General features: G+C 40.4%; 2 protein-coding genes across 2 annotated transcripts in view; one reads left to right on the top strand and one right to left on the bottom strand.

Moving 5' to 3' along the window:
- Positions 1–8,787, top strand: part of rfx2 (regulatory factor X, 2 (influences HLA class II expression)) — a 15,685-nt gene extending 6,898 nt beyond the window's left edge. The window contains exons 9-17 of the mRNA XM_035653019.1: positions 75–220; positions 3,623–3,735; positions 3,927–4,078; positions 4,396–4,493; positions 4,846–4,995; positions 5,134–5,342; positions 5,505–5,658; positions 5,765–5,807; positions 6,657–8,787. Of these exons, the coding sequence (XP_035508912.1) occupies positions 75–220; positions 3,623–3,735; positions 3,927–4,078; positions 4,396–4,493; positions 4,846–4,995; positions 5,134–5,342; positions 5,505–5,658; positions 5,765–5,807; positions 6,657–6,778 (1,187 nt within the window). The 3' untranslated portion in view covers positions 6,779–8,787. The remainder of the gene's footprint in view (positions 1–74; positions 221–3,622; positions 3,736–3,926; positions 4,079–4,395; positions 4,494–4,845; positions 4,996–5,133; positions 5,343–5,504; positions 5,659–5,764; positions 5,808–6,656) is intronic.
- A 44-nt stretch (positions 8,788–8,831) lies between these two features.
- Positions 8,832–22,253, bottom strand: part of fcho1 (FCH and mu domain containing endocytic adaptor 1) — a gene marked incomplete in the record, with an annotated part of 56,051 nt that continues 42,629 nt past the window's right edge. Inside the window, 11 exon segments of the mRNA XM_035653018.1 lie at positions 8,832–9,406; positions 10,545–10,712; positions 12,887–12,951; positions 14,488–14,684; positions 15,187–15,319; positions 15,401–15,556; positions 15,662–15,776; positions 16,650–16,845; positions 17,287–17,393; positions 19,518–20,633; positions 22,104–22,228. Coding sequence (XP_035508911.1) covers positions 9,378–9,406; positions 10,545–10,712; positions 12,887–12,951; positions 14,488–14,684; positions 15,187–15,319; positions 15,401–15,556; positions 15,662–15,776; positions 16,650–16,845; positions 17,287–17,393; positions 19,518–20,633; positions 22,104–22,228 — 2,407 coding nt within the window.

Raw genomic sequence — 22,253 nt, 5'->3', positions numbered from 1 at the left:
TGTCTCTAATTCATGAGCCTGTGTGTGTGTGTCTGTGTGTGTGTGTGTGTGTGTGTGTGTAAAATGAGTGACACCTGTCCACTTGTTTTTGCTTTATGCAGACACGTCCCACACCTTGCCTCCATTTCCCACTCCTGACTTGGGCACCCAGCCTCTGCCTGAGCGCATCAACATGAATGATATCAAGAAGCTGCAGACACTCTACAGAGACCACTGTGAGGTACGTCACATGACAGCACCACTTTTTATTTTAATCAGACCTTCCATTACCTTAGGAAAGTTTGAACAAATATTTAAATTTTAAGCTTGAATATGAATATAAACAGAACTGATTATAAAGTTTATTTACAGGTCATGGGGAGTACTACTGCTTATGTGAAAAAGTTGTATAAAGCCTTTTGTGTCTGCGTGACATCTGACAAATTGCCTCAAGTGAACAAAAAAATCTGGAGCTTTCTAATTCAGTGTTAGAAAGGAGCGAATTACAGCTCCTCGTCTCTGCTTCAAGCTAGTGGCTCGAGGCTATATTAGCTTCCACGAGCGCCCGATTCTCTGATTGAACTGTTGACATTCGATAGTCACTGCGGGTAATGTGGGAGTCAAGTTTTGATAAGGAAGAAGGATGTGTGGGATACAGAAGATCTGTCTGGTTCCGCTGCAGTGATTCAGATTCAGACCTTTTATTCTAAACCTGTCCATCGTGAGTCCGACAGTGTTATTAAATCGGTGGGGTATTCTTTTTACGTGTTCAACTATTTCTAAAGCTTTGACATGTTGTTTTTAAAAATAAATATTTTTTTAGATTCGTCAGATTCTGCATTTTCTTTGTAGGCAATGCATGTTTGTTTTACAGAACAATGAAACCGAGCTACTCTATGATGCTATTTGTGGCATTAATTAAATTGTAAATCGTAACATCACTTACATGTTAGATAAACATATTATCTCATATTGAGCTGTTGACATAATTATGGATATTTTTCTTATTAACAAATCCAATAAAAATACCAAAACCAGCAATTAATTGATCTTTCTAACAAGCAAAACTATTAAAAACACACCAGTGAGAATTGTTGCCCACGTTCCTTCATTATCATGAACACTGGCACTATTATTTATTCTGAGTCGATCCCGTAATTTATGGTTGTATTTGTATTGTTGTATTTCTGTAGATACTTACTAGAGCACTGGACGTGTATCAATCCACTGCTGAAGTGGAACAGTCCCCAATAAATACACTATTTCCTCGTGTTTCCAGCTGTTTTAGAAAATTACTGAGCCTTTTAAAATAATTAAATTATATATTTGTGATCCTTTTTTTTTTTTTAAAGATTTACTGACAAATGGGCTTTGGGGCTGAATGCCACATAGATGTTAAAGAAAAGTAAAGCAAAGTAAAAAGTAAAGTAGTCGGTCACTCTTGGTGCAACAGACTAAAACACTGTTGGTTTTGGATTTATAAAATAAAGAATAATGCCAGGCTTATCGGGGTGAATTGGTTTAATAAGGGCAGATACACATCCTGAAACAGGAGGCACAATGAAAGCAAACTGCAGCAGTCAACAGGTGTCAAGCTCTGACTTTGAAGAACTGCATGAGGAAAATGTATGAATAAACGGCCTATTGAATAATGATATTACGCAGGTTTCAGAGCATAATTCATAGTCTCTTGGTAGGACCATGAATTTGAGTAGGAGTAGAAGAATAACCCCCCAGGATGAAACGCACTGGCAGTGAGAATAATAGAAATAATATTGAACATTAAAATTTGGGGGCTTTACAGGCAGGAGAGAGAGGCTGTGATTAAAGCAGCGAAGCTCTGGCTTTATCATATTATCCCTGCCCTCCCCGTGTCCAGTCTCACCACGCTCCTTTTGTTCCAGCCGTCTTTTCATCTCTGTGCAGCTTTCAAGACATGCCAATTAACCTTTCAGCGCGCTGGGTGGACATCTTGGTGTCTTTGTGGTGGCCTCCCCTTGGGCCTTTGTGTTGCCTTGTCTGTGGACAGGCACATGGGCTCCTGTCTTTGTCTGCCAGCACATTTCTGTCACTCTTGCAGCTCTCATTGCCTCTGTGTTTAATGTTTATGCATTTCACTTTTCCCCCTCCTTTTTATGTGAACCAACAGTGACCTGTTAACACATTAGCCAATACTTTTATTGACATCATTTAAAGTTGCAAATAAAGGTAACACGTTGGCCTAAGCAGCATAAAACAATACTTATTTCTTACTTTACTTTCATGCAGTTAAATTCTTAAATTAATCCTTTTTTTTATCAGAGATGTTAACAGCTCTGTATTCCTGGTCGGGCGTGTATTTATTAATGTCATGGTAACAACAGCCAAATATTCAGGTATCAGCCATGACATTAAATTAATGTTTAACCACAAATGATTAGATGTTTAATGAAAGTTTTGGGGTAATAAAATTGCACTGCAAACCTGCTGGTGTGTGTGTGGTGTGTGTGTGTGGTGGTGTGGTGTGTGTGTGTGTGTGCGCGCAGACTGTGAGGGATTAAGATTCGGGAATCTCGCTGTGCAACGTGAACATGTGTTATTTTCTCCTCCCCACTTTTTTTTTTTTGTTATAAAGGCATGCTGTTTTTCCTGTGTGGTGAAGAACTGTGGAGGCAAAACGCTCTTGTTTAGAAGGGGATGGGGAATTCTCCTTTTTGTTTTGGAGTTCTGTGTTTGACCTGTTGCTCGGGGCAACCGTAAACAAGGTTGCCGTGGCAACGGCTGGAGAGGAAGCAAAAACATATCATGTGATTGAAGCCTACACTGCTGTGTAACAAGATCCAGCGGCAATGCCAGATAGAGAAAGAGGAGAGAATCTGTGGTCACGGTGTGAATCGTACGCTTGTTCTATTGTAGACGCTCAATGTGTAGAGACAATACTGAAAAACACGAGCGTTAAGTTAAACCTCTGAATGAGACGGACTTTTCCTCTGGTGAATTCCCTCAACAACTTCTCCACTGCTGTTTTTTAATTGTTCTCTACTTTTATTATATGTGTGATCTGTTTACTCTGTTTTTTTGTTTTTTTTTAGAAATAGGTTATGACTTTTTCTCTGACCGAGCTCTGAGCCCTGTAGTTTATCATTTTAGATCACTAGCGTGTCACTGCTTCCTTTTGCGCACTTGCAGTGTTCACTTGTGTGCGAGTGCTTTCTAAGAGCCTCATACATATGAACAGGAAAGAGGAAGTCACATGGGTTAGTTCAGGTCAGCGCCTTGCCACACAAAGGAGAAACATGCATGCATAAATGAAGTGAGTGAGACCAATCTGCTTTTATAAAGGCAAGCAAGATTTAAGAAAAACAACTGAGTGGAAATCAAATAAAAAAACCTCCAGATGAAGCCTAAACGTGGCCTTTAGGATCTTCCTGATGATTAATGTGCAGGGAGCCGTGTTTAAGCTGGCTCATTGTCTAACCAGGAGGGCCCAGAGTGAGCGAGAGGCTGCCTGCCTGCCTGTAGAAACTTTGTTGTGTGTCTGGTTGCCATGGTTGAGCTCTGTATGTTTTGTCCCCCCTTCCTCCCTCTCCTTTCCTCCTCTCTTCCCTCCCCCTCACTCTCTTCCCCTCCCTCCCTCCCTCCCTGCCTTGCTGCTCTCCTGCAGGCTACACTGGATGTGGTGATGAACCTCCAGTTCCACTACATTGAGAAACTCTGGCAGACCTTTTGGTATTCAACACCGCCATCTAGTGACGGAAGTACCACTATCCCCAACAGGTCAGATCACGCAAACAGGAAGAGCTGAGGCTTCAGTGTTGAACAGAAAGCCACTACTTACTCTTACATTTACATTTGTGTCTATTTTAACTGTATGTCATGTCAGAAACATTTACCTCTTTAAATTAAATGACTGTCTGCTGAGTTTAGTTGAGTAAACAGCTTTGTGTATATGTATTTTCTGTTTGTAGTGATGATGACATGGAAGGTGTGATCCCCAGAGAGAAGCTGGTGGCTCTGTGTAAATATGAACCCATCAGACTATGGATGAGGAGCTGTGACCACATCCTCTACCAGGCTCTGGTAGAGATCCTCATCCCCGATGTGCTGCGTCCTGTTCCGAGTCAGTACTATTGATTTTTGATTTATTAGGATTTAATAAGGTACTATGAGGTAATACACTGTATTGAGACACAGGATAAACATAAAACTCATAACTTTTGTGTTTCTGGTTCCCAAACTCACACTGATTAAGTAATATAACAAAATCTAACTCTCATTGTCCCAATATGAACCTCAGTAATACCACACCAACATTTTTCTGTTTATTCGGTACCACTTGAATCTTCTGCAGTTGGCTGTGTTTGCACAAGTCTTCTTATGTTTTATGCATAAATGTAGTAAAGTCGGTTTGTAATCCAGGCTGTTCTGTTTCCTCAGGCACTCTCACTCAGGCCATCCGTAACTTTGCCAAGAGTCTGGAGGGCTGGCTGACAAACGCCATGACCAACTTTCCTCAAGAGATTATCCGCACCAAGGTAACAAGAAAATCTCTGATCCCCTCATTTAGATTGTATGTGCATATAAAATATATGAATTACAATACTGAAATATATCTTTAGTGTGTTTATAGACTAGGGATTGTTAAATAAGTTTTTGCCTTTACGGTAACCTGTGATCTTCTCACGAGGCTTATTTTGATCCACGAGTGTTTTATCCACGGTGCCGTCTCTTCAGGGATCTTAATGATTGGATTCATGCGTTAAAGGTTATTCATGTTTATGTGAATGCATTGATATTGCCTGGATTATATTTCTGGAATGTGAGTAAATCTCTGCATAGATGACTTGTATATAATATGGATTCTCTGGTTCTGTCTCCGTGGTTTAGGTGGCGGTGGTCAGCGCCTTTGCCCAGACACTGAGACGTTACACCAGTCTGAACCACCTGGCCCAGGCAGCCCGCGCCGTCCTCCAGAACACCTCCCAGATCAACCAGATGCTGTCTGACCTCAACCGGGTCGACTTTGCTAACGTCCAGGTAAACCTTTCTGGCTGCTTCGCTGGTTATTTAACTTGACGCCAGTGTCTTGTTGCAGTTACAGACTGTTCATGTTGACTCGCTGTGTGCTGTGGTTTATTGCTCAATGTGTTTGGGTGTGTTTGTTGTGTCTAACAGGAGCAGGCGTCATGGGTGTGTCAGTGTGACGAGAGTGTGGTTCAGCGTCTGGAGCAGGACTTTAAGGTCACCCTGCAACAGCAGAGCTCTCTGGACCAGTGGGCTACATGGCTCGACAACGTGGTCTCTCAGGTCCTCAAGCCTCACCAGGGCAGCCCCAGCTTCCCCAAAGCTGCACGCCAGTTCCTGCTCAAATGGTCCTTCTACAGGTATGAACAATGGGACTGTTTACGCTTAAAATGACTGCATCAGTCTTGTTTATACCTTTGGGGGGAAAAGTAAATGTACCTTTGTGTGGTGGTGTAGCTGTATGACTCCAAACAGAGTTTTATAGATTATCTGTGTTCTCTCTCTCTCTCTCCTTCCTGTAGCTCCATGGTGATCAGAGACCTGACCTTGCGTAGTGCAGCCAGTTTTGGCTCTTTCCACCTGATACGCCTACTGTATGATGAGTACATGTTTTACCTGGTGGAACACCGTGTGGCTCAGGCCACCGGAGAAACTCCTATTGCTGTCATGGGAGAGGTAAGAAAGAAGATATTATAAACTGCTCTGGTTGCTCAAAACAGTTTGAATTATGTTGAAAAGTGTAGTTTCGTTGACTCATGCTCTCTTATCTCTTGAATCACAGTTCAGTGATCTGAGCTCTATGATGCCATCACTCATGGAAAAAGGTAAGACACTGATATTAGTTTAATTATGTCTTGGCTAACTGCCAAGTTAGTTAGCTAAGACATAAGCCCCAGTCTGTGGCCCCAAGCACATTAATTCCTAATACGTCTTTCTGTGTAGTCATTGTCAATGCTACATCTTATTCCTCTGTTCTACTGAGCTCTATTGTTATAAAACTATTTTAAAAAAACACATCACTGTAGCTGACATTATGATGAACACTGCAGTTTATTTTGAGTCAATCCCACATTCACCATCCTGCTGCTGGAAAAACTCACCACCACAAATTAAATTGCAGCTAAAAATAGTTTCCAGCAAATGCACTACTTTCTCTGTTTTGAGTAAGATTTGCTGAAAACTAAACTGTTCTCCTTAAAAATGAGCCCATTTAACAAATGTAAAATGTATTAAACTATCTATGTGTGGCCCTTTTTAACCCTTTAATGGTCTTCTTGTAGAATATATTTTGAGCTGATATCTTGTTAAAAGTGGCTCAATGGGACTAGAGCTTATCAGGTAGTTTTTGTTCTAGAAAATTAGTTGAGCCTAAGATGGTTTACTGATCAGAATTAATAACCCCAAAACATCTTATGTAGTAAAAATAGATTGATACTGATAATATTGATTATAATGATTCAACAAAGAAACTGAAGTACGATAACAGTTGTGGCCATTGAGAAACCTCACTTTGATCACTGGCAGCAGTGCAAACTCCTGCCCAGAGCATGTGTCTAGATTGAAGTATATCAGTAACACACTGAGAGAGACGTCAGCGATGGGTTGTAGAAAAACCACAAGAACCCCCGTTTGCTTTTAGGGTGACAGTTTCCACTCTCTCCCTGTGCTGCTAGATGCGTCGTTCTCCGATGAGATGAGTGACCTGGGCAGTGATGCCGACGCGTCCAGAGGGCCGACTGAACCTGCTGTAAAGAGAGAGAGGATCGAAATGAGCCACCCTCTGCAGGAGATGTGAGTCGTGTCTGAACTGGGGCCGGACTGAAAGCCACAAGGACCAGCATCTCTCCCGTTTTAAAAAAAGAAAAAAGAAAAGAAAGGTGACCCCGTAAAGTGGCTTCCGGGGCCCTTTGGGACGCTGTGGCTTTTTGGGCCGAGCACACTGCGTCCTTCTGCAGTCAGTGTGTGCAATGTACATAGAGAAGAAAGTAGCAGTGTCAGTCCTCCCCTCACTAGTGTTTATAAGGACGGTAATCTATCTCCCAGGAAACTCACGTCTGTTTGTTTTGTTTTTTTTACTCACAGGGGTGTAACACAGGTCTGATTTTCTTTCTGTTTTTGTTGCAACTGTGAATGACTTTGTGCAGTACCTTTTTATTGGATGTGTAACTTTGAGTGGTGGTGTGTGGTGTTTATGTGATTCTTCTCTTTTTTTAATTTTAACTAGCTGTGCCATAGTGTCATTTGAGTGCCTTAGATCGCTAACTTTGAAACCACCACTACAGATGTCTATCTGTCCCTCAGCTGTGCCTCTACCGCAGTATGAATGTATCGTCTCCAAACCTCAGACATTCAAAGCACCTTTAACATTGATTAGGTGTAGGTGTGTACACTCCTTGTTGCCTCTGCTGCAGCTCGCAGCAAACACACACACAAAAAAAACAAAAACAAAACAACAACATGCAACCTACTGACCCAAAGGACCTTTCCCTCAGTCGTTCCCACCAGCTTAGCCATAGTCGTGGCTCTGTCAGGCCTCATAGTCTCGCAGTAGTCAGGAAGGCAGGGAACTCAGTATGTTACCTGTGTAAGATGGATACCTCAATAGATTTCTATGCTGTGCTCCGTTCGGCTCAGATGACATGGCAAGTATTAAATGTAGCCACTGTTTCAGTTTGTGTCTCCCACTCCCGTTTTCTTAAATGTAAATAGTTCTCCACAAATGGTTTCGACCCTGTGACAGCTCCTTCTGTGTGCTCTGAGGATGCATTCAGTAAGTCCTAATTTAGTGACTCATACGTGCAGACATGTGGTAGTTTACTTAGCTGCCACAGAGTCGGGGATACGTCCAGAGTAATTGACTTAATAGAGATGGGATGTTAAAACCTGAACTGGACCCTGGTCTGTCTCATTGAGCCTCATAAAAAGTGGTTGTACATTTCATCTAAGGAAGATAAATCAATACATGTTAGAGCAGTTGGACCTGTAAAACCAAAACCCTTACACAGCCAGCTCCCCGACTTCAGATACCTTGACCTCATGCTGTTACTCAGATAAAAAAAAGTCTTATGTTCTGTTAGAATTAGATAGAAGAATACAGTGTGTTATATGGGGAATTTGTCCATAATAAATTATATATACATACATATATATAGATATATATATCTTTGTATAATGTAGAAAGTGTGTGCTCTGTGGCCTTCGGTCTTTGCCTAATCTCTCTCCTCACACTGTACTTGGTTGGTCACATTGTATCAGAAGAAAATGCTTTGATGTGTAATTGATTAGACTGGCGTGTGTGATAAATTTGTTTCCAATCTCAATTGTTCAATGTATGAAACTCAATTATTACTGTGGTGCTACTGCACCCGAGTAAACTATTAAACGGTCACAAGAGAAATTTCTATTTATATGAACTATTCTGATTTGATTGACATCAGCTTTGTGTTGAAATTAGTTTGGTTGATTTATTTGTCCCTCCTCCTCCCCCCTCCTCGGATGATTTTGTTGTAGCGATGGGAATCCTTGAGCTTGAGTTATTTAAGGCTTTTTGTAACTTGTGCCTGTCACAGTAATTTGCCTTCAAGTGCTTTGGAAAAAAAAGTAATTTCTGTGTGTACTTTGTAATGTTTTGTAAGGCTGTTTTAGATTTTTGGCGGAGGATTATTTTTTATTGAACTAGATTTGGTTCTTCTTACAAGTATACTGAACCCTTATTTTTGTGCATTTTTAAACCTGTTCTTGACTACACTTTAACTAGCCTAAGGACAGATGATGGTCTGTAATAAACTGCATAGTTCAGCTGTATTTTGTACTTGGTCACAATGTGTAATAAATTGGTGTAAACCAAAAAAGGTTTGAGCACATTTATTTTTATCAAATATCAACATCACAAAACCTCTATTTGGAACAAACAGCAGATTTACAAACATTTCTTTTTTCTAAGGTTTGGTAGAAGATCTTCGCTCACAAATGACTCGTTCGATCCTTTTTAAGATGCTCTAGAGATTTCCATACAGTATTTACATAATTTAAAAATCCTAGTCTCCATGGCAACTCACTTCCAGACAGTAATATGTTTTAACTTTATTCACACACATTTTCTTTTCTTCTGTAACTCATGAAAAGTTCTAACATGTAGCTTAGTTTGCAGTCTCAGAACACGATGAGATAGAAAAAGAGTTTCTGTCCCGCTAAAGGCAGGCAGGTGTACAACACACAACTTAAATTAGAGGAAAAGAAGAAGAAAAGGCTTGGTCCTAAAACAGCAGGACACTGTCAGAAGTTAAGTGCACGTCGTCCTTCAAGGTTGAGCTTCAAGGTTCCTCCGTCTTACCGCGAATCCTCTCTCCTCCCGTCCAGTCCTCTGAACTCGCAGCGATGGTCCTTTACACGACTCACAAGGCGCAGCCCGCCATGTACTTCCCTGTCAGACACATGACAAAGCACGAATGTACAAAAAGGAAATGCACCGCCAAAATAAGCCACGACCTAAAGAACACGTGGAAAAGCATCCAGCTACTTTATTATGTAGTGAAACTGAAGAACAAACAGGATATTAAGTGTACACAACAAGGAATCACCTAACTACTCACATTACTTATTATTACTTATTCTTCTCTTCATATTTTACCTTATTGTAGGTCTGTCGTCGTGTTTTATGTGCTATGAGGTGTTGAGGTCTTGGCCAGGACACTCTTGTAAAATAGGTTTTTAATCCCAGTGAAGACACAGTTTAACACCTTTAAAAGGCAACTTGATTTATTTCTATTTTATGACGTCTTATTTCTTTTGTGAAGCACTTTGTGACGACTGCTCTTGAAAGGTGTTATATCAGTGAAGTTACTTTCTCTTCTGGTTAAGTTATATCAGCTAATATAAATCAACTACTTTAATACAGTTTAAATAAGTTATTACAATTAACTCCATAAAAAATAATAAAAGAGCCTCAAATGACCTGTTACAGAACACTGAGTGTTATTTTTAGGGCTGCAACTAATTATTTTCTCTACTGTTTAAAGAATCTGTTACACTGCTGATGGTCTGAGGACTGAAATATAGTTAATGAAGGGAGTTATTTTGGGCAATGCACCTGTCTGTAAGACTCTCTGTAGTGCAAGAACTCTAGGAATAACTGTTTTATAAAAAATAATATAATGCCATCATAAATCATAATTTTAGTCTTAATATTGTTTGTTTTATCTGAGTAAAATCCAAAGATATTCAGTGTAAAATGATATTAAACAAGCAGCAAATCCTCACATTTATGACCTAAAATTATAATTAATACATCAAAATGATGATCAGCTGTAGTCCAAATTATGAAAGCATATTCTAATGTGATGAGACTCTATACTGACAACTGAGGGAAGACATATTTATTAGAATTTTGATTGTTAAGCTCATATTAAGAGGTACATTTCTATTTAAAGGGGGATAAACACACATGCAGTGTAAGAATAAGATGAAATAATAATGTTTGGAGAATCGAGCTTCATTAACATTTAATACAAAGGGCCCATTCTCAGCCAGAAGAAAACAAACACAAGCGTTCGCAGCGTTACCTGTGGCGAATCTCTTCTTGACCAGCGACATGCGGTAGCGACTGCCCACGAGCTCCACGTCCATCCCAGACAGCGAGGCCCCGGAGCCCACAAACTGAACAGCCAGGCTGGGCGGAGGGCCGCGGGGAACCTCCAGGCACTGCCAGCTGGCACACAGAGTCCCTGAGCCTGAGACACAGATAAACATGAGAAACTTTACAGCAAAAACGACAAAAAGATCATAAACACAGCTGGTGCGTCTTTTTTAACATTGATAATGAGTGTAATTATCATAAAGGAAGCAGCTATTTTGTGCACAGCGGTTTACTATGAAATCTGAGCTGCTGGTTCATGTCATAAAGTGCTAATTACTTACTTATTGCTAACTACAGTAGCTGTGAAACTCACCAAAAGTCCTATCTAGAGCATTTGGTTTGTCTGTTATGGGTTACTGTAGAAACAAAGGAGAGACTAAGTTTAAACAGGAGGATGTGAAGCCTCTTGTAAAGATAAAAAAAAAAAAAAAAAGACCACACTTTTGGTTCAAAAGCTTTAGATTTAACAGTTGAACAGCAGTTTCAACTCTATTTTAAAGATTAGATTTCAATCAGTGAGGGTCATCCTGCTTCACGCTGAAATATAGTGAAATATAGCCAAGTAAATACTGTTGAAACAACGGATGTGTAACCAAGATATCTATAAAAAAAACAGTTTGACCAGGAAATCAGCAATCAAGCAAGAGTCAGCATGTAAATGTCACAAACACTCCCATGTTCAGACATTTATTATGTGTGATAAAGATATGCACAGGAAGGAATATGAGGAGAAACGCTGATAAAATACTGTGCAGCTCAAACAGGACAGCTTCAAGTTTACAAGACGTCTGGTAAAATAAATGCATTACTGACTGAGTGAAAGAAATGTGCAGGAAAAACAGATTTTTTAAAGAAAGGACAGGGAGGAGTTATGGTGACCTTTTGATGCTTTGTCACTGACTCATAAACCAGAGACGTCCTCAAAATATAAACATTCTCAGCCTTTAACATCCCATCCATCACTGACGGCTATGAATAGTCTCTTTTTGTCTGTTCTCCAAGCTTGTAGCTTCACACCGAGGTAATAATATATCATTAGATGGGGGGAAAAAAGAATAAAATAAAAAGAGGAAACGTGGGTGTCTGGTACAAAGAGGCACACAGGTGAAGGAAACCTTGAGCTGGAGTTTGATTTCATTTTAGACTTTCCCATCCTAAATTAGAGCCACAAAAGCCTCTATTATACACCATCTGTTATCGGTGCCCCATTTGAGTTGTGAAAAATGAAATAACAATCAACTTGACACAAAATAAAAGAACATTTTTAGGCTCGTCTTTGTGTCAGTACTCAGCAGCACCTCCACTCGCTCACCTCCACCAGGCTGACGAGAGCAGCTGCCACGTTGAGATGCTAATTCTGCTGTTAAAAGGTAATAATACGTTTAGCTTTTTTTTTTTTTAAAAGAGAAGAATGAGAGTGCAAAGATCTCTTTATGCAACCCTTAATTACTCATTTCTACATTTGTATGACACAATGTAGAGACGTGAACTCGACGGGGAAGGCGACGAGGTAGAAAAATTCTGGTGCAAATTTTAATGAGAAGGCGAACAGACACAAAACAGGCTGTGACAGGGTTCGCTCTCCAGGACTTCTTCCAGTTTTTTTGATAATACAGGACAGCACATGCTCACAAATGTTCATATAGTTCACCAGTAGGCCCAGTGTTGATGCAGGTGTCTCAGGTTCACTACAGGTAGGTGGGTCAGCGTTTATGAGACACTGCTGGGAATTGACTGACCCTCTTACGGTAACATTACTTTGGCCACAGCCCATAAGTAAGAAAATTCATCCTCTCACATTCTACCCTGTTAAAAGAAGAATTGAAAGTGTTTGTTTCACGTACAATTAACATTGCAGTGGATGTATTTATTAACTACAACAATACATTTGTACACTGAGCTTTTGTTAGAATTCTGCTCCAAAAAAAAAAGACTTTCTGCAAGAGCTCCATGTCTGTTAAACCTGCTTTGAAATGTCATACCGCGCAGGTTATCCTACTGATTGATCATATCATTTCCAGGATATTTGGTCATTTTAATCAATTTCCAGGTGTTTCCATGACTGGAACCCTAGTCTCTTAATTTCCAGGTTTTCCAGGATGCGTGGGAGACTGAGTTAGATAAATGCCAAGGTGAGTTTGTCTCTCTTTGCTTTCCAGTGAACAACAGATTCGTATTAGCATTTCCTCGTTGCATGAGGGCTAAAAACATGAAAGCAGAGAGGTAGAAACATAGCAGGAGCAGCAGCTGCCGCGGCAGAGCTCTGACCTTTGCTGTGATTGGTTGGGGAGAGGTTGGGGAGTTTCCACAGCAGCCGTCTTTCCTCAGCGTTCCTGCGGAGGCAAATGAACAGTCAGTGAGGTCAGTGAGTGAGCATCACAGTGATGCTGCAATTCTTAAAAGACATGTTACCAGAGATAATAAGAGCTCAAACATTATCAGAGCAACAACCAACAATTATTTCCATAATCGATTCTTAATACTTTTGCGATTACTTGTTTAGTATATACTGTACAATGCCAGACAATAGAGAAAAGGTTTTTGTCTGATCAATTTTCTAAAATCTAAAGAGGTTCAGTGTAGAAAACAGACAGCAATAACAAAAGCAGAAAATCCACCAAATCCTCACATCTGAGAAGCTGGAAACAACAAATTTGGTATTTTCAGCAGCTCTATGGACGGCAGTATCGGTCAGCCGGTCCATACTGAAATATCTCGACAACAATTGGACCGATTGCTATGAAATGTGGTTCAGTCATTCGTCATCTGCAGGGAATTGAATCCTCCTGACTTTAGTGATCCTCTGAGTTTTCCTCTAGCACCACCATGAGGTTGACGTGGTTTTGAGTGAAATATCTCAACCACTAACGTCCATCACGTTGATGATCCTTTAATGTGGGACCATCATCGTGTCATTTTAATTTGACCAATATGTTGGCAACGACATTCCCATCAGCCTCAGATGTAGCTTGTGTTTAGTGCCAATTATACAATGTTAGCATGCTAACACGCTAAACTAAGAACATGTTAAACATCAGCATGTTAGTGAGTATTGTGAGTGTGTTAGCATTTAGCATAAAGCCGTTACCATGGCTGCAGGCTCTTAGTCTTGTTGCTTGATTAACAAAGAAATTGTGTTAACTGTTAACTTTCTGTTGCTTTACTGATTAAATAATTGCTAAATCAGAACTTGTTCTTTTAATTTGATTCTTTGAAAGCACATTGGAGCTGAAACAATTAAACAATCAACAGAAAATCAGTCAGCAACAGTTTTGATAACCAATTAAAAGTCTGTTTTTAAGGAAAAATGGTTCCTTTCTGGTTCCAACTGTGAATTTTATACTTCCATGATAATAAAATGAATATCTTTTTAGGTTTTGGGATGTTGGTCGAACAAAACAAGAGATCTGAAAATGTCACTTTGGGCTCTGAAAAACTGGAATGTGCGTTTTTTTTTATATTTTCATCGTTTCATTTTGTGAAAAACAATTAATCATCAAAATGGTCAACAGATAAAAAACATAAACTAGAGAAAAAATAAAATACATTCTACTGTGATAAGACCTGTGCGGTTTAGTGGCCTTCAGGAGCAGAATGACTGAAGGAGAACACTATGTAATTGTTAAAGCCGCTTTTAAGTTGGTATTAGGAAGATATGGGCAGATAGAAGTCAGTGAGATCTGACCTGCATCTTGTGTTATTTTTCCACCCTCCAACCATCTCTCGATCCCTCCCGGTTCATTTATGATTCACTTTGTGCATCACAATAATCTTGTTGATTACATTTATCAAGCAAATCACAGGGCAGACTAAAGCAAGTCAACAGAAACTGCTCATTATCCCTCCATCAGCACATCAGCACTGCTCACCAGGAGGCGGGTGGCTGGCACTGCAGGTCTGTGGCAGTGTGGTCTAATGGCAGCAGAACCTGGACAGCGGTGAGCTGGGTGGAGGGCGCGGTGGCGGGGCAACAGTGGTAGTCCAGGGACACCCGGGTCACTGTGCCGCTGCGCTGACACTCAGCAGACAGCAGGAGAGGAGCCCGACCTGGGTCCTGAGACGACACCTGAGAAAACAACAGAGATCTTAAGGTCATATACGACTAACTATGGTCAACTGAAGGGATAGGTTTTACAAAACACTTTAGAATTGATGATAATTGCCAGAAAAGACCGTGTTCAGTTAATAAACTTCAAATTAAAAGGGTAACACAGAGAAGCCCCCTGATCTTGCAGAAATGGGAAATTTCTCTACAAGGAAATAAAAAATGCAACAGATATAAAGAATAAAGTTTCTATTAATAAACAAATAGTTAAAGATTTAATCTGGTTTAAATGTAGCTCTTTTTTAAGTAAATTCCTATTTTATTTCTAGTAAACATATTCAAAATCATTAGGACATTATTCAGGAGGACCTATTAAGGATCTGTAAAATAAAATCAGTGTTGAATGTTTTTTCACTGAACGCCATCCAAGGTACATGGATTAAACCGAGGGTCTGACATTGTATTAAAATGTCACAAATAAGCAGAAAACATCAGTAATGGAGGGTGATTTTTAAACCCTGACCTGATATTTGAGCAGGCCGACGTTATAGTACGAGGCCTGAGGGTTGAGCTCAGCTTCCCTCTGCAGGTAGAGCTGCAGAGCCTGCATGTTGAACCAGAAGTCTCTGGTGTCTGGGTCACTCTGAGACGGATCGCTGTAGAGACACAGAGGTACGATGGTAAAGGGCTGCACACAGTCACACACACACACAGCTGTGATTCAAAATGCAGCTGACCTGTAGAGCAGCTTTTGATTTGGCAGGAAGTGATCGATCTTGGAGATGTTGACCAGTCGGAAGCTGAGCACGGGAACGTTGGGGTTGGCTGTGAATATCCGGGTGATGCCGGCGGGGAAAGACATCGTCAGGTCGCCCGTGATCTTCACCAGACATCTGGAGAAAGAAGGAAACACACAAACTGAATCCTGTTAGCTCAGCTGGCACTCAGAGAATGTGAAAGATTTGTTTTCTCTGTTTAGAAAGTGGCATCATGCTGACCGGTTATGCTGTCCACCCTTGAAGTAGGCGTTGATATATTCGGTTATGGCTGCTGCCACCGGCCAGGCCTCCTGTGTGCTGAGGGAAATGGGACTTGGACCTCGCGATAGGTGCACTGTGGAGAACAAATGTGCTGTTAATATAGTACGTTTTATGTGAATTAAGACATGTTTAAAGAACTTTGGGAAATACACTCGTAACAACACATTTTGTAATAAACAGCATGAACGCAATATGTAATACATTTCCCTGCCTTTTGTAGTGCAGTGTTACATATTGTGGTGGTTATTACATCATGAAATGGTGCATTGTGTAATAACCAACCAAAATTGATGTCTTCATCTATACACATATTATATTTATAACAATTAAATTGAACTTTATTTATGTATACTAAATATTTAATTAGTCTCTTTTGACCTGTGGTGCCTCCCTTGGCGTTATAGTTGATGGATTTTAGTCTAAATAGTCATATAAAAACAGTAACAAGACATCAACAACAACATCAGCTTGTTATCATCTTACAGCCAAACTCTGGGACTTCAAAAGTCATTCAAAAACTCATTCAGGCTTTAATTTCTAGCAGGATTGACTGCTGCAATGATCTTTTGACAGTGCTTCCACAATATGTAATAATTTATTATAAAATATGGGGTACTACATATTGGGTGCAGAACAAAATGGGGGTGTGATTACATAATGAAGTAAAAATTGACTCTCTATCAGCACCTTCAAAGCTCAGTAATGAACACATTATATTTTGTTTGTTTGATTTGAACAGGGTAAAATTTACAGGTTTCCAGCAACATACTGATCGATCTGCAGGCTAGCTGTTTCCCCCTGTTTACAGTCTTTATGCTAAGCTAAGCTAACTGACATGAGAGTGGTATCAATCTCTGCAAGAAAGCAAACAAGCATGTTTCTGCCCCAAATGCTTACATTCAAACAGCCCTCCTGTATTGTAACTTATTTACGTGATGAGACTTACGTGGCCTTTGTTGGTGTTCCTGGTGCTGGTAGGGCAGCGGCGATGCTTGTCCCGGCCTGGCAGGACTGGCCACTCGGTTCTGACCCCCCCAGTCGGTGTCCCTGGCCTGTGGTCCCCACTCACTGGGGCTGGAGGAGGAGGAGGAGGTGAGAGAGGGGCTGGGCCCCGGCAGCGGGGAGGAGCACAGAGACCGGGACTGAAACACACAGGGACAAAGCTGGCTCAATATTGGCACTATTCTCTCAGACGACGGCTCTACACGATCAAACATTTACACTGAGTAATAACTGTTTACACAAATGTCATTATATGATATTTATAATTTTGACATTTTAGAAACAGAATCAGAAAGGTCACATTTACAGTATTACAAGGATGTTATATTGGAGTGTGTCAGAGTGAAAGGTTCGTTCTTTTCACTCAATTAAGTTTTCTTTTTCCTTTAATCATCTACAATCACAGTGTGAGGTTATTTCTCTAATTCTGACATCTAAATAATGCGAGATTTGTTTTTTATATGTTGTAATGTTATGAGACTAAAGTCATAATTAAGTCAAATAAAGTTCTAATCAGAAAAAGTGGTAATATTAGGAGAAAATTAATTTATTAAATTAGATAACTCATGACCAATACTCACCCTCTCACAGCCGCTGAGTCGGCCTGAAGTCCTCTTGGCCCGGGCCGCTCTCGGAGGAGCAGCTGCGACCACTTCAGTCGTGTCCTGCCTAAAGTTGTGCTTGGACCCTTACAAAAAGACACAGACACACAAAGCGTCTCAAAGCCGATCTGAATCAAACAGTGAAACAAGATTATAAGAGACAGACACCCTCTGAAATCAGTCAGACGTGTTCAGAACAGCCGGAGATGAGCTGCCAAAGCACGCTGGCAGAAACCTAATAACATTTTATTTGTACTGGTTTAATTGAGGGATTTTGCATCTGAATAGTCTTCAGAGAGATTTTCCTCCTCAGTGAGAAAGAAATCCTGCCTCACTTTAAGAGCGAGGTTTCATTCCTTTGTTTGAATTTATGATGCTGCTATGATGTGATTTTTACCTCATGAAGGCTGAATAAAGTGAGTTCAAAGGATCGACGGCGTTTAGGATTTCTTTGTTTTTTACAGTTTTTGATCCGATGCACTAGTCAATGGGACTTTATTTAGTATTTTTTTTTAACCTCTCTACTGAGACAGATAATTACACAGATTCAGACATAAACTGTAAACTAGAGTTGGATACTTTTAAGACAAAAAACTAGGATGAAATGGGCTTTTTTTAAATATGATTTATAACCCGAATCCTAAATCCAAAATCATTTAGGGCTGCAACTAATGATTATTATTTCCTTATTTTCATTATCACATTGGCAATAATATTTTTGGATTATTCGATCACATTTTCAACTGCACTACAACTCGGAGGCAAATATTCTACTTTTTACTCTACTACATTTGTCTGATAGTTTTAGTTACTAGTTACTTTTCAGATTACAATTTCTCATACCCTTCCTGTCCAGCTAAAACCATGTTATTGGTGAAGTTTTAATAAGATAAACTACAGGATGAACTGTTCCTTTATGTGCTGAGAAACATCTCCCACCTCTTAAGCTAAATAAACTTATAGTCCTCATTGCATTAGCTGGAAAATGTTTCGTCACAAAGCTGAAAACTGGCTTGTTTTTCATGAAAAGTTGACTTTTTAAAGATAGTGAGAAGTTTCTCACAGGACAGCGACCCTAAAAACACATAATGATCTTATTGAACATGATGCATTACTTTAGATTAAACTACATGAATGAGCTCAACCTTAAACATCTACAGCAGTAATTGCAACACACACATTAAGGCAGCAGCAGTATGTAACCAAAAGCATCAGATATAATAGCAAAATGCTGACTGGTGTGTGGTATTAGCACTTCAAGAGAGAAGCAGCAAAACGTTCAGGTTTTAAAAGGTATAATCACATAATGTTATATATAATTAATTAATACATTATCAAAGTCTTTGCAGATTCATTTCTGTTGACTGACTAATTAATCAGCTCATCGTTTCAGCTCTAAAATCAGTCCATCACCCCGATAGCAAGTGAATAAACAGATCCTCAATATGCATAATTCCTACCAAAAAGAGTCCTTGCAGCTTATTTATCAACTTTAGCTGAATAAGCCTGTAATGAACTGCTCAGGCAGACCCCTGATGGACAGATTAGGCTTCATGTTGGCTAATTAAAAAGGCTGTCCCAATGCAGAGGTGTGTTTTCATTAAAAAGTCTGCTCCACAGAATTAAAGTGATGAAGTGCAGAATATAAGTGAAAATGTATCTTAATTAAACCGCTCTGGGCCGAAGTTATGAAAGTACTAGGTGTACGGTTCGGTTCGGTCAAATGAGTCCATATTTCTATTAACTTGAATCATTTCATTATATTGTTTTATGTGTCTTGTATTATGAGCCTCTGTGTTGCCCGCCAATGTAGCAAAATGGTGTATTGACTTGTGTTTTTTATTAATATAAATATTTGCATTATTGTTCTGCATGCATCTCAATAACATTGTAATTATCTTATACTTAGTTTTTTGAGTGACTTTGTAACATCTGTTGAAAGGAAAAATAGCCTCTTTGCTAACATCCTATGACTCCATTTTAGATTTTGGAAGATGAGATTTCCTCATTGGATGTTTTTTTGGATTGTTTAGACGTGAATGTGGCAGTTTTTGTTTTATTTTTCATCTCAGTTTTGTATATCCCGTATTTTTATTAGTGTATTTATCTTATTTTCTCCACAGGTTTAGTAATAATATCTACTCTTGTAGCCCTAAAATTATGCAAAGATCGACTTGCTGCCATGTCCGAACCTCTATAAAAATCAGTACCCTTGTGAGAGCTGACAGCGCACGGTGTCTGAGTGTTCAGATCCACGCAGTCTTGATCTTTGTCTGTGGAAAAACACAGATCCTCCTGTGGTCCTGAATGTCTCGTGAGTGGAGGGGCGTTCCTGCGTGGCTCACTTTCTGATGATCGATGTTTTCTCCTCTCTACTCCTCCTCCTCCTCCTCCTACTACTACTACATCTCCTTTTCCTCCTCCTTCCTGTGTTTTGGAGCTGCTCAGCACTCCAGAGACACCTTCAGTGAACGGGTTGTGGACAGAGTTCCAGTGTATCAGCTCCTTCTTGGGCTGGGCTGAGGGCAAAGAGCTTGAGTTAGCGTCGAGTCCCAGTCTATTGCTATTGGTTGAGCCGACAGCACTGCTGCTGCTGCTGCTGCTGCTGCTGTGTGGAGGGATCAACCCAGCTGCTGCAGCCAGCGACGACTGGTGCGTTGGGCTGCCAATCATCGTGATCGCAAACGGGTCATCAGAGGAAACAGGAGGCGGGAGGCTCCGGTCTCGTTTCCTCTCTCTGTTTTTACGATTTGAGGAGGATGAAGAGGAGGAAGAGGATGAGGTTGGGAGTGTCTTGGTGTCAGCGAGAGTCATGGAAAACGGGTCCCCTCGAACCTCCATCCCCCGGCACTCCTGGGTCAGGCGAGGCGGTGGGCGCGCCCAGGCGTCAGACAGGTTTAAAGTCTCCTGGGTGACAGTCCTTTCAAAGGCAGCGAGGAAGGGGTCCTCGGGAGGGATGTGTTTGCAGTTCCACACCGACGATTCCATCTCAGGTGGGGGGAGGGACTGTGAGAAAGCAGGGAATCGCATGGATGAGTCCATATCTGGGGGGACACGAGAGGGACGTGTGGGGGCGACGGACCAGACGCTGGCTGGGTCGTCCTGCTGGTGAGGACTCCAACCAGGGGAGGGGTCACGGAAAGCAGAGAGGAAAGGGTCCGCAGGTCGTCCCAGTGTTTGTGACTGTTCTTTACTCTGTGACACTGGAGGCCAAGCTGCCCAACCCACTGGCTCAGGGGAGGGCCCAAGGGGCTGATGGGAAGGCGAATCTAGGCCGGAGTCTTCGACGTTCTCCGGGGAGGAGGAATCGGACGAGAAGGCGGCATCTGACACAAACATTAAACACATTATATCAATACAGTGCAGTAAAACAAACAACTCATAAAAATGTAATTAGACTTTACCGAACATTCTGTACACAGTATCAACCTCAATTTACCATATTTGCATAATATTGTACAAACACATCACTTATTTTCTGGATGTAACATTTGTAAAAAGTTGTATTATATTCAAGGACAAGACATTTACATTCATAAAAGCAGGTCTTTAAATGGAGCAATTACCAAAAAAGATCAAATAGTGTCTGAAAGAAGGACTTAAATACAATATGAGACCTCAGAAATCTGTCTCTTTTATCCAGCTACAATTAAAGTTTAGTCTTTCTTTTGTCACCTAGAGGTTAGACATTTAGTCTCTTGTTCAGTTTGACAGATTAACCCACACAACACACTTTCTATGATTCATCTCAGGGAGGGTTGAAAGAAGGACATGTGAGTTATCTGAGGAGTTTTGGGTTGAGTGGTTGGTACAGTTTAAACTCATTTATATCATTCATTTTTTAGAGACCAGACTTAATTGGATCTTGTCATTGGTTTCAGTTATTTGTATTTGTATTTGTTATTTGAGACTCGTCTTTGGTCTGCCGTATAAAGTTGAAAAAAATAATACTGGGAAGCAGATTGTGTACTTGCTGTTTTGGGTTGTTCCTAAAAGCTTCCTAAAACCTCCATATGAGACCCAGCAGCCTTTAATGTTTTGTATGGTTTTATATCTAAGAGGGTTATTTAGTGAGAATGGAAACCTACATCCCCTCCCTCCTTGTTTTAAGAAGTGGTGCAATGCTATGGTGGAGATTTAGGACCTTTCATCTGACTCATACTGTAAATCTGTTTTATGAGATTGAGATGAGATTTGTTGATAATTTGTTGATTCTATCAAATGACTCGGCTGCAACAAAGTAGTGTATGTTTATTTCTGTGCTTTAGAGGGCTTAATGTACAGTTTATATTAAGCACCTTTTAAATCATCACCAGCTGTTCTCTCACAGTGTCTGTGGACACTAGAGAGGCAGCATATCTGAGCCTGCATGGACAATTATTTGCTTCTCTGGCAACTAGTTTTTTCTTTTGTTTTATGTTTTTTTTTATTGTATGTCGGCAGGTGTGTCGGGGTGGGGGTCTGTGTGTAGTGTATCCTCCCGTTTGTGTTTTGTTTACACTTGACTACCAGTAAAAATCATTCATCAAAATCAGAGAGTGTGAGTGAATCAACAGACCCGCACAAGTAATAGAAATGTGGGATTTATGTTTTTCTCCAATGGAATTACTCTTTTTATGAGAGATAAGGCTTCAAGGATAAGAACTATTTTATCTCCCGCTGGACGAGTCTGATAGTGATAATGTTTATTTTCATCAATATCTTAAAACCAGCTGTTAGAAAATGAGAGATTATTTTATATTTGGGCCAATAAAGTATTAAACTGAACAAAGAAAATATCTCAACACCGTTCTTACATTCAGATGCACCAAAGGTGCTCTGCTCTCTGAGTTGTTCCCGACTATCAAAGCTTTTGGACTTGAAGGCCGATTCCAACGGTGGTCCAAACAGACTGTCTGAACCCGACGCCGTCGAACTCAACCTGGTGAAAAACAAGGACGGGGGGG

This window comes from Morone saxatilis, unplaced genomic scaffold (assembly GCF_004916995.1).
Source record: "Morone saxatilis isolate NCDOM2014 unplaced genomic scaffold, NCSU_SB_2.0 Contig12, whole genome shotgun sequence".
Taxonomy (NCBI): domain Eukaryota; kingdom Metazoa; phylum Chordata; class Actinopteri; family Moronidae; genus Morone; species Morone saxatilis.
The sequence above is the reverse complement of the archived record's forward strand: the minus strand, read 5'-3'. Positions and strand labels throughout refer to the sequence as shown.